We start from the raw sequence: 12787 nt of genomic DNA, 5'->3' as shown, positions 1-12787 counted from the left end.
TGTAGGTGATGGGTTAAGAGGAGGACGAGAAGTAGAAGAGGAGTGGGGCTGTGGCAGGGATTGACTACAGCACTGGACCACTACAAATTTCCTGGTATCTTTATACACTTGTACAGCTTCACATACATATACATACACACACATACATACATATAAACATATGTAAACATAGTCTGTCAACGGGAGAAAAATATGATATTTCACCTTATTATATTAAACTTTATTGGTTGTCTTTTGAGGCTAGAATCTTTTTAAATTGGCTTGTTTTCTGTACAAAATTTTACATGGCCTAGTGAGGCCCCAATTACCTACAGTATATCTGCACTTTCAGTTTACAGCCTCTATTAGATCTAGGAGGACTACTTGTAGCCATTTGTTTTCTTTTTCTTCACCCAAGGGTAAGAAGAGACTAAGGATGCTAGAATTCACCTCAGAATTCCAAGCTGCTCAGTATTGGAAAGAGCTTGCTCAGATATTTTCTTCTTCTGATTCATATATGATGTTTAGAAGAAAGGTTAAGACTTCACTGTTTAAATTTGTTTTAACATAATCTTTTATTTGTTCTGGTTTGCCTTGCTTTGTTACCTGCTTTGAACTGTAAGGTATTAGCGGGATATAAGCTTGTATGGTATGGTACGGTACTAATTTCAACCAAACAGGTTCTTTAAGTAGGAACCACAGAAACAACAAACAGGAAGAGAGATGTACAAATAGCTATTTCATATATTACCAGAGCAAAAAAAACATGCCTGTGTTTATAGAGTTGTGATTCCAAAGGTTGGTAATGGGCATCAGTAAATGTGTTATTTATCTATGTGATGTGAAAAACTAATATACAACATATAAACATGTAGTAACAGAGCAAATAAGCAGATGAAGATGAATTGGTCCACCCAGTCTCCAGATTTAAACATTTCATTTTGTGAAAACAGTGGTTCTTTGCAATCTATTACAGAAGAGCCCAAAATGGGAGAAACCACTCTAAATTAGGACCCATTATTAATATTGCTAAAATCACTGCAGCAAATGAATGCTTTATTAAAAGTGTGCATTTGACATGATTGACCATAGGATCACAAGGGATTGGCTGACAACACAGGGTCTACAGTAGGTGATATTTTCTTAGTTTTGTGCTTTTTTGAAAGGCTGTATGCATCAAATGGTTTTAGGCCAGTGTGCATCCACACAATGTTTGGTTTCCTGGGGAAATCCCTAAGGATCCATATTGTCTTTATTACTTTAATGTATACTTGAAACTTCTTAAAGGTTTTCAGTAGATATTGTGGAATGAACTTATATGTTTTCGCAGATAATGTGTAAACTGTATATGGCATTAGATCAAGCAGTGAGATTGAATATAGGTAAATTCAATAAAATAACTGCTTAGAGATTGTTATATGTTGGATGCAGGGCTGTAGCTACCAATGAGCCATCCTGACAAAAAAACGAGGATAGGTGCCAGTTGCTGTTCAACCAAACTTGGAAAAAAAAAAGATGAGGAAGCCGTGGTAGTGCTGGAAGGAGGTGGGTGTGGCACAAACTGCATGATCAGTCTTCAAATTCTCCCCCATTTAGCTGATAAAGTACTTAAGCATTATCTCAGGCTGCCATGGGCTAAAGTCTCATGATAAGAGCCATGCAATCTTGCACTCATACTGTGAGGCTAAGGTGAAGTACTTCATTGGTCGCATGAGAATTTCAAGACTGGTCGGGAGGCAGTACAACAGCACAACTAGAGGTAATTGTAGTTTGTAGTGTGTTCACCTCCTCTCAGACTTAAAAAATATTTTGTGTGCCTCACAGGAAGGAAGAAGTAGCAAAGAAGTTTCCCTCATGCCTCAATAGCAACCTTCGACTCTTCCCTGCAGACTTGGGACACTTTCTCTCTAGTGCAGGCCCATCTTGAGCACCTTACTCCACTGCACCACCCCACACCATTCCTGCAGACCCAGACACCTCCCCTCTATTGCATCCCCTCTCACACACCCTCACTGCAGACCTACCTCAGATACTTCCCCCTCTACTGTATTCCTTACAACATTCCTATAGACCCATCTTAGACACCACCCCAGGCAGAACCAGGTCCCTCCATGCCTCATTGTGCATCCAAAACCCCATTTATGGTCTCTTATACACATATACCTCTCCCTCCACTGTACCACAGCCTCAGATACTGTCACAAAATGCCTAGCCACCCGTCGGGGGTTACCCCACGGCCACTTAGAGGGTCTATCCCCTGCACAGCTCAAGTCTGTCTGCACCTGCAGCTTGTGCTCTACACTAGCACCCTCCTCCCGAATGGATCTCAACTGCCTCTGGGTGAGTCTCCTGCTCTCAAATTATCCCCCGTGATTTCTAGATTACTGGGGCCACACTGCCAGTGGTCCCACAGTTCCCAGAAAGCACTCACAAACCAAAACACAAACCACCAGGATTCTTTATCAGTCCAAACAGGCAGCATCAAAAAACTGAAAATGTTTACTGTCAGAACTTGAACAGTGGACAAAAAAAAAGTGCAATCAGCAAACAATAACAGGTAATTGAAATATGGATCAATTATAAAACTAATTTGTTTACTTTCTAAAAAGTACCCAGGAAGATCAGAACATATAACTGTTCACCAAGCCTAGGCAAAGAGATCTGTCTCTCTTTTATCCCTGGCAAAGGCTGGATATAAAACCAGTACACTCTAAAGGAAATGAGCTTCTGGGCCAATCAGAGCACAGAATAACAAAATTCAAAAATATACTGCTCCTTATTTCCTATCTATGTGCTAAAACTAAAGAAAGAACATTCATTTCTCTGTAACAGCTTTACAGCAAAGAAACACCACCTGCTAGTCAAATAGGAGAAATACACTGAAGGACATAATTAAGGCAGGAAAATATCCAATACATTTTACAGGCTTAAACACACTGTTTCTTCACAGGTACCCCAAGACATACATCACATACACACACACACAAAGCACATTGCCACCATACTTCCAACATACAGAAGCCTTTATTCCCACACCCTAGCCATATCACCCACAGTAGACAACCCTATATACCCCTACTGTCTTAGGTACCAGCCTACACATCCCAGCTATACTGTCCTTTCTTATATAATAAATGGTGCATGGGTGTGAATATGTCAAGTGACACTTAGATGGTGACTCCAACTGTGATGAACTAGGGCTGGTACCAGGCAGAATTGTACGGTCTGTCCCGTATATGGCAATCCAGTTTAGGATGGGCTGGAAAGAGCTTAGACAGCACCTTCAGTGGCCGGAACGTGAGGACATTGCTGGGCAGACTTTTACAGTCTGTGTCCCACAAATGACAAGACAAGCTGGAGTGGGCTTTGACAGCAACTCCACTAGTTGGAATGTAAGGGCAGGGCAGATGTCTATGATCTATGTCCCAAAAAAGCCAAAGAGAGACCGTGGTCAAGTATTTTACATCACATTCATTGTTGATTTAATCATAAATTGATAAAGACATGAACAGTCCATCCAGTCTGCCCAACTGTCACACTCATTATCAATTTATGATTAAATCAACAATGAATGTGATGTAAAATACTTGACCACGGTCTCTCTTTGGCTTTTCTGGGACATAGATCATAGACATCTGCCCTGCCCTTACATTCCAACTAGTGGAGTTGCTGTCAAAGCCCACTCCAGCTTGTCTTGTCATTTGTGGGACACAGACTGTAAAAGTCTGCCCAGCAATGTCCTCACGTTCCGGCCACTGAAGGTGCTGTCTAAGCTCTTTCCAGCCCATCCTAAACTGGATTGCCATATATGGGACAGACCGTACAATTCTGCCTGGCACCAGCCCTAGTTCATCACAGTTGGAGTCACCATCTAAGCGTCACTTGACATATTCACACCCATGCACCATTTAAGTTTAGTTGTTTTTATACTATTCATTTTCTCATTAGCAATCCTCTGTGTTTATCCCATACCATTTTGAATTCTGTCACCGTTTTTGTCTCTACAACCTCCCTCGGAGGACATTCCAGGCTTCGAGCACACTCTCTGTGAAAAAGAATTTCCTGACATTACTCCTCAGTCTACCATCCCGCAACCTCAATTCATGTCCTTTAGTTTTAATGTTCCCTCTTCTCTGGAAAAGATTTGTTTCTATATTATTACCATTCAAGTACTTAAACATCTGTATCATATCTCTCCTGCCCCTTCTTTCCTCTAGGGTATACATATTCAGGTCTTCCAGTTTCTTCTCATAGTCTTTTGGTGCAAACCCCATACCATTTTTGTTGCCTTCCTCTGGACCGCTTCAGTCTTTTTATGTCCTTAGCAAGACACGGCCTCCAAAACTGAACACAATACTCCAGGTGAGGCCTCACCAATGATTTGCACAGGGGCATCAACACCTCCTTCCTTCTGCTGGTTACTCTCTCGACGCAGCCTAGCATCCTTCTGGTTCCAGCCACCACCTTGTCACACTGTTTTGTTACTTTAAGATCCTTGGACACCATCACTCCAAGGTTCCTCTCCCTGTCTGTGCATATTAGCCTCTCACCTCCTACAATATACTGTTCCCTTGGATTTCTACTCTCCAAATGCATCACTCTGCACTTCTTTGCATTAAATTTTAGCTGCCAAACACAGGACCACTCTTCTAACTTTTTCAGATCCTTTTTCATGTTTTCCAAACCCTCCAGGGTGTCAACTCTATCATGAATCTTGGTATCATCCGCAGAAAGGCAAAACCTTACCTTTTAACCCTTCAGCAATAAATATATTGAGCATAAATCGGCCCTAGCACCAATCCTTGAAGCACTCTGCTACTCACCTTTCCTTCCTCAGGGGGAATTCCACTGACTACCACCCTCTGTGAACCAGTTTCTAATCCGACACATCAGTTTGGGTTCTAACTTCAGTCTGTTAAGTTTATTGAGAAGCCTCCTATAAGGAACCGTGTCAAAGGCTTTGCTGAAATCCGTAGATTACATCTAGTGCATGTCCTCTATCCAATTCTCTGGTCACCCAGTCAAAGAATTCAAAGTCGTCTGGCACGATTTACCTTTGGTAAAACCATGTTGCTTCGGATCTTGTAACTCATTGGATTCCAGGAAATTCACTCCCAGAGTTCAGGTAGATGCCTGCATATAGCACTAATAATGAAAAACTACTTATTGCCATCAGAAACACTTTGCTTTTGCCATTTTTCTTACTTGACTTTTTCACTTTTCCTTTTATTGGTAGAGAGGTGTGGTAGCCATGTTAGTCCACTTTTAAAGGTAATCAATAGAAATAAAACAAAATAAAACATGGAAATGAAAATAAGATGATACCTTTTTATTGGACATAACTTAATGCATTTCTTGATTAGCTTTCGAAGGTTGCCCTTCTTCGTCAGATCGGAGTCAGATGCTAAAGAAGAGATTTAATTTAAATAGGCACCATATGAAAAACGCTAGTACCAATAAGGATGTCACGCCTGTGGGGCAGCACTTTACAAACCCAGAACACTGTACCAGTGATTTCATGGTAAGAATCCTGAAAGGGAACAATACAGGAACGTAAGACCTTTGAAGTCAGAATGATTAAATATTTTGATACCCACCAGACAGGACTTAACAAAGATCTGGGTTTTCTAGCCCATTATAAACCATAAAATTGTACTGCTTTGTCACCCTCCTGTTTCCATGCATATCTCCCTGTCCCTCATCCACTCGACTCTTCTTGTCTGTCACCTATCCACCCCCATCCTGTTAGACTGTCACTGAAATGCTTTGATGTTTCACTGATATATACTATCATCTACCAACATTTTTGCTTATTTCCGATCTGACGGAGAAGGGCAACCTTCGAAAGCTAATCAAGAAATGTATTAAGTTATTTCCAATAAAAAAGGTATCATCTTATTTTCATTTCCATGTTTTATTTCTATTGATTACCTTTTATTGGTGTATCCCATTTGTTTCCATGGGTTTGCCCAAGTCACCATAGGACATACATAATCTGTACTGCCATTGTCCAGACTTTACTGGACAATGGACTTTCTTACTTATTCCTCTGTAAGTCACATATGGAGGAGTGGACTAATAAGTTAGTGCAGCAGGTTTTGATCTCAGCATCCTGGGTTCAATTCCCACTGCAGCTCTTTGTGACCCTGGGCAAGTCACTTAACCCTTCATTGCCTTAGGTACAATAACCAAGATTGTAAGCTCACTAAGGACAGAGATCGTACCTGCTTATAATGTGAGATTGTCCTCTGCTTTGAACTTGATGGGTAAGCAGATTATAAATGCCTAAATTAAAATATGTAGCTCAGCATCTGCAAAATTGAATTGGCTAGAGCCAGCACTGGAAGAATAGATTCAGTCACCTTGCAGCAGTGGCCTTCCTGGAATGGACTGGGATGGTGTCTATCTGTGATAAAATGTTATATGGCTGTTCCATTTTATTCTTCATCTGCTTTGGGGGTCAGTTAGAGGCTATCTGAAACTTTTGTCTTAGTTGCTTAGGGAGAATTTATTAAGTTGTGATAAGGTAAAAGCTTGTAACAACATTTCTGCTAAGAGAAACATTACCTAGCTCTGCTTTACTTGCTGTTCAACAATTACTTGCAAAAAAAGGTCTCCTGTCAGCATTCTTACTGCCAATGAACAGGGTGAATCCGAGAGTGAGGTAGAGGTAAATAACTCCCTAGACACTACATGCAGAATTAGGGACTCCTCCTCCCTACAGACTCCAGACTTCACTCCCTTATAGAAGAAATGGTTGAATGATGCAATCAATCATTTTAATGGTAATTTTACTAGGTGGTTCAAACTGGTCAGCAGTTCCCTTATGCCTAGAAGGCCTTTGGGAGTGGGGAGTAGCCTAATGGTTAGTGCAGCAGGCTTTGATCCTGCAACCTGGATTCAATTACTACTACAGCTCCTTGTGACCTTGGACAAGTCACTTAACCCTCCATTGCCCCAGGTACAAAACTTAGATTGTGAGCCCTCTAGGGACAGAAAAGGTACCTGCATATAAAGTGTACAGCACTGCATATATCTAGTAGCACTACAGAAATGATCAGTAGTAGGGATTTTCTTGCAGTAACTTACTGCTACTTTACAGGCAATGGGAGAACTGTGTCATAGATTATTGTGCTATTCTTCTGTTTAAATAAAACTAAGATAACAAGAGGACCCACATTCAGATTTTGGAATGTGTGTTTCTTAGGGAGAGTGGAGGAAGACAGAAATGATATGAAAGATAATTGCAGCTGAGGGAAAGAGAAAGTCGCTTCTCTCTTGAACCTAGCAATGTGAAAAAAGTACATGAACCTCCACCGCAATAGTCCAAAGCAAGGAGTGGCAGGAGCGGGGTGCCATTGATGATTTTCAGTCAAAAGTGCCATTGTCATCGAACCACCCCGATAAACATGGATCTTTAATAAATACTTTTGCTTTATCTGCCCACTGTAATGATCATGTTGCAAAGATTGAGCTTAGTGCCTCAATCTACCTCCAAAGAAACAAGCACTCTGAAAAACAGAAAGCCATCATATGAAAATCAAGATGCTTACTCTGTTAATGGTGCACTATATCTCACTGAGATTGGGGGGTGGGAGAGAGGGGGGAGTTGTTATAGTCTCTGGGAAGATCAAATATAGGATAACGTGTCTCGGAGATAAATATGGCTACATGTAAAATAATTTTTTTTTTAAATTGAGGCTAGTATTGTAGAAAGAAAAAAATTCAAGCCTATCAGTGCATGGTTTGTGAAAGGATGATTTGGAGTTGTAGAAACTCTACTATGCTTTGGGAAAAGTGTCAGAACAAATATTTTCTTTAGCCCCCGCTAATTCAGCCTCTGGCATGGACTCTAGGCGAAGTAGAACTACTTTATTCAAACTACTGTAGCTTATAATACCAAAAACCAGTTCATAGTGTGCTGTGGGTTCTTACCTTTTCAGGAGTAATAACACAGCACTGGCAGTGCTGGCATCGAGGCCTGTGGTGGGTTCATCCAGGAAAAGAACTGGGGGCTCAGTAATGAGTTCCATTCCAATGTTGGTTCTCTTTCGCTCTCCACCTGACACCCCTCTTACTAGCTCAGTTCCCACCTATGGCAAAGAATTTGCTTTGTTATTAGCAGAAAGTTCAGGAATTCAACAAGTCATATTGTGTACTATGTACCAAATCCTAAGGCAGAATAGGACATAGTGAGAGCAGACAAGTATGGACAAAATTTATTCGTGATTTCCAGGCATTGACTTTTCTGTACGTTCTCAATTTGAGGTTCTGGTGTTGCAACTTGTACATGGTTAGTCACTTGCTTTACCATTCACACACTTTGCTACCTGGTTTTTACAATTTTAATGTCACAAAATATGTTTGCACCCCTATTTTGTTATTGTTTAGTGTTTTTCATGGGTGCTTCACATTTCTGCTCATTTTCTCACTATATTGTTTGCGATAATGTGGTTGTTACCTTTTTGCCAATCTAACTCAAGACTGTTATTTCTCAGTCAAATGGCACTGTTCAGTATTTAAATTTTATTAAATTTAACTTTAGTTAAATGTTTTGCTTTCACTTTTGTTGTCTTTTTTCTCCATTTTATTTTCTTCATTCCTTCCCACTCCTTCTCCCTTCCCTCTTTAGCCTCCATAACCCTTCCTTCCCCTCCCTTTCCCCCTCTTCCTCCCCTTGTTTCTCTCTTTCTCCTATCCCTGCTTTTTCCCCTCATCTCCCCCTTTGCTTCAGGAGTTCTGGCATAGAAAATTATAACATGAACTGTATAAGTTTTGTAACTAATGAGAAACAATATATTTTATATTTGTAGGCCTGTCTTGTTTCTTCAATGATTTAAAGTACCAAGACTGTTTGTTGCTCTGTAATGCTCTAAGTACGTTTTTAATGTTTATCATTAACCTATATTTTTAATGGTTTGGTTTAGTGTATTTCATTTTTGCACTTTATATACATTAGCATCTTAACACATTATCACATATGTTTTCGCTGAATATTTATGTATTTATATTTTATTACTTTTATTATCATTTTTGTTATTCAATATGATTTTAGTGCATATTTATGGTTGTTTTTATTGTATGCAGTAGATAATTAATTCTATATTAGAAACTATTTATGTTTTCATGTTTACTCTTGTATTTGATTTGTATTTATTGTTTTGCACTGTTTTAGACTCGTGGCCATTCAGTCGAAACATGGTTCGTATTGAGTCTGATAGCAGACCATTATTAAAGTTATTCCTGCACCATTGATATTTTTGTTGTTTTTGAGCATCTCCACTATTTCTTGTGCTGCATCGTGCTGTGTGGAGTTCTGTTCTTTTCTTTTGTCCCAAGTATTTTATATCACATTCATTGTTGGTTTAATCATGAATTGATAATGAGTGTGACTGCTGGGCAGACTGGATGGACCATTCAGGTCTTTATCAGCCATCATTTACTATGCTACTATGGTTTTGTTCGCAGATCTTACCCTTGAGTTGGCTACTTTTGTCAGTCCAAGCTCAGTGATAACTTGGTTTACCCTATCTTCTTTTTCTTTAAAGTTTATTGACGTGGGAAGTCTCAAGGCAGCTGAAAAGAGCAAATTTTCTTTCACCGTTAGTGTTCCCATGACTACATCATCCTGTGAAGAACAAATACAAGTTCACTGCATAGTTATTAAACATATATGTAATTGGCAACTTAGTGTTATTTCTGGAGACATTTGAGACAATCAGCTATTGAAATGCAAGCTGCAATATACATGTCTTCTAGGAGGAAATGAAGTGGTACAACACTATTGAATTAGGGACTTTGTGGTGTGCACAGAATATATTTATTAAAAAAAATATTTGTAACCCACCTGTCTCTAATAGTTCCAGGTGGTTTCCAATAAAACAGATAAAGGTATACACTTGTGTAAGTGCCAGTAGGACGCCTAGGCACTGTTCTGTAATGGCATGCATAAATGATATAGGGGCCCTTTTACTAAGCTGTGGTAAAAGGGGGCCTGCACTAGCATCAGCATGTGTTTTTGACGCATGCTGAGGCCCCCTTTTACCGTAGCAGGTAAAAGGCTGTCTTTGTTTGAGGAAAAGAAATGGCCATGTGGTAAGTGAAACACTTACCGTGCAGCCATTTTGAAGGGGGAAGCCCTTACTGCCACTCATTGAGATTGCGGTAAGGGCTCCTGAGCTAACCCAGTGGTAACTGGATAGCACAGGGTGCTGCCCGATTACCGCCAGTTAATTCCGGCGCTACAAAATAGATCATATTTTTGTAGCACCGGAAATGGCACATGCATCCGGCGGTTGTTCCAGATTGGCGTGCAATGACTGCTTAGTAAAAGGGCACCATAATCCATAAATGCTCACGGGCGGGACCCAGTTAACATGTATAGCTTACAGAATACTGAAGTTATTCATGTTCCCGACACATTTATGCGCCCGCAGTTATGTCAGGTCTATGGCTGAAGTAAATACAGATGTGTCGATGTTAGGCGATGTTACCGAGTTACGCTAGTGTTCTACAATGAAATCTGGGTACTCAGCAGGCTCCCGGAGCACGTCCTTAGGACTTCTAAATGCAAATCCCCAGTTGTAGAATTGTCTCCATAATACAATAACAAAAAGAAACTACTCCCAACTTAGAGACCCCAGCGTATCCAACAATGCCAAAAATAAGATAAATAAATTAATAGTGAAGAAGGGGAGGAATATCAGTAATGGAAAAGAACCATTGTTGCAATTCAAAGAGCCAAAACGAATGAATACGCCATATTTTGGCTAATCATTCAGGCTTTAATAACCATCAAAAGGTCCTTCCACAACTCCCTTATAACTGTGATAAATGTAAAATAAGTTTATATTCAAATTCCTTATTAGTGATACGCAAAGTACCGGGAGATTTGATGTCCACTGACCATAGTAATAAAATGCTAAAATTCATAAATATTAAACCATGAAATTAACAACTTTTTTTGGGTTCCATAAATATTCAAAGATCACTTCCACTTCTAAGTTGGGAATAGTTTCTTTTTGTTACTGTTATATATTTTACTCTCCCCACACAGGGGTTTTGTGCATTTTGAAGTGGTTTCTAATCTATGCTTTTACCCATAATACATTAAACACAGCAACGTACATATAAATACAACTGAATAAAATCAACTAAAAAGCTTGTCTAAAATAGAAGACCTAAATTACCTCCTAAAATCAAGCAGATCATTTATTTTTTTTTTTGTGTCCAAGTATCTTTATTAACTTTGAAAAGTACAAAACAAATGTGTACAACAAAATACTGAAATAAAGAATTCAATGAGACCAAGCAGAACAAAGAAAAACAATTTGTCAGGTGAATTGCTGGATGTGAAAATAAAGAAAGTCATCACCTTTCAAGTACAGTGTCTAGAAAATATCGGAAACATATGTCAAAGCTGTTAAGTATTTTTAATACTGGACATATAGGAGTCCAAACTAGACCATACTAAGTGCCAATGGAGAAAGACCTTTCTTATCTATTACTAAGACTTCACATTGATGAAGTTGCAATACAGATTCCACCAAGCAGATCATTTATAAACTTTACCTTTAGAAGTAAAGCATGCCTAAGAAGTGGTCCTGCAATACAGATCATACTTTTTTTTTTTTTTTTTAAATGTACCAACATACACGCTTCAGAGAACAATCTGTGGGGCATAGTAAGGGCCCTGTTTACTTAGGTGCGTTATTTTTAACGTGCCTACAATTAGTGCGCGCGTTAACCATGTAGGTGCCTATAGAGATATTGTAGGTGCCTACACGGTTAACACGCATACATGTTTAACATGCATTAAAGATGTTAACATGCCTATAACACGGCTTAGTAAACAGGGCCCTAAATGTTTAAAGACAGTACTTCAGTAAGATGGTTAACCTACATGAGATCTATAGAATGGTTTTTTGAATGCTTTAATTTCAGATTTATATGAACAACAAAATCTAAAGCAGCATAAGGATGGCTTGATATGTTGATACATAGTAACATAGTAAATGACGACAGATAAAGACCTGTACGGTCCATCCAGTCTGCCCAACAAGATAAACTGATTTTACATGGTATGTGATACCTTTATATGTATACCCGAGTTTGATTTGTCCTTGCCTTTCTCAGGACACAGACCGTAGAAGTCTGCCCAGTACTGTTCTTGTACTAAGTTCTGAAGCTAACATCGAAGCCCCTTAAAATATACACTCTAGCCCATCCCTATCTATTCAGTCACGATAAGGGCATAGACCATAGAAGTCTGCCTAGCTCCCATTTTGTTTCCCAATTACCGGTGTTGCCACCCAATCTCTGCTAAGATTCCACGGAACCATTCCTACTAAACAGGATTCCTTTGTGTTTATCCCACGTATGTTTGAATTCCATTACCGTTTTCATCTCCACCACCTCCTGTGGGAGGGCATTCCACATATCCACCACCCTGTCCGTGAAAAAATACTTCCTGACATTAGTCCTGAGTCTACCCCCCTTCAACCTCAATTCATGTCCTCTAGTTCTACTGCCTTCCCGTCTCCGGAAAAGGTTCATTTGCAGATTAATGATGGAGTATAACCTAAATTTTTATCCAGGTCATAACCATAAACCTTCTGTTTGAACCTGGGACTAAGTTAATTATTTTTATACATAGCAGAGAAGGGTGACCAATCCTTAGCAGATAAAACAAAAGTCCCTAGGGGGTTACAAAAACAATGGTTTAAACAAGATAATAAACACTCTACAAAAAATGAATTCTAAGCAGGCTTATCAGAGCATAGCAGAAAACACATTTAAATTCAGATAA

The 12787-nt window shown here is 39.4% G+C and overlaps 1 protein-coding gene across 3 annotated transcripts in view; it reads right to left on the bottom strand.

The window, feature by feature from the left end:
- LOC115471149 (ATP-binding cassette sub-family G member 2-like) overlaps positions 1 to 12787 on the bottom strand; it is a 102964-nt gene that overhangs the window by 43002 nt on the left and 47175 nt on the right. For 2 of the 3 annotated variants that reach the window (XM_030204845.1, XM_030204844.1), the window contains exons 5-6: positions 9455 to 9607; positions 7915 to 8072 (exon numbers count right to left, since the gene is read on the bottom strand). In XM_030204845.1, coding sequence (XP_030060705.1) covers positions 7915 to 8072; positions 9455 to 9607 — 311 coding nt within the window. The remainder of the gene's footprint in view (positions 1 to 7914; positions 8073 to 9454; positions 9608 to 12787) is intronic. The other variant, XM_030204846.1, reaches the window with a different exon arrangement.

The sequence above is a fragment of the Microcaecilia unicolor genome, chromosome 5 (assembly GCF_901765095.1).
Source record: "Microcaecilia unicolor chromosome 5, aMicUni1.1, whole genome shotgun sequence".
NCBI lineage: Eukaryota > Metazoa > Chordata > Amphibia > Gymnophiona > Siphonopidae > Microcaecilia > Microcaecilia unicolor.
Note: the sequence above shows the minus strand (reverse complement) of the source record. Positions and strands in the feature narration are given on the sequence as shown.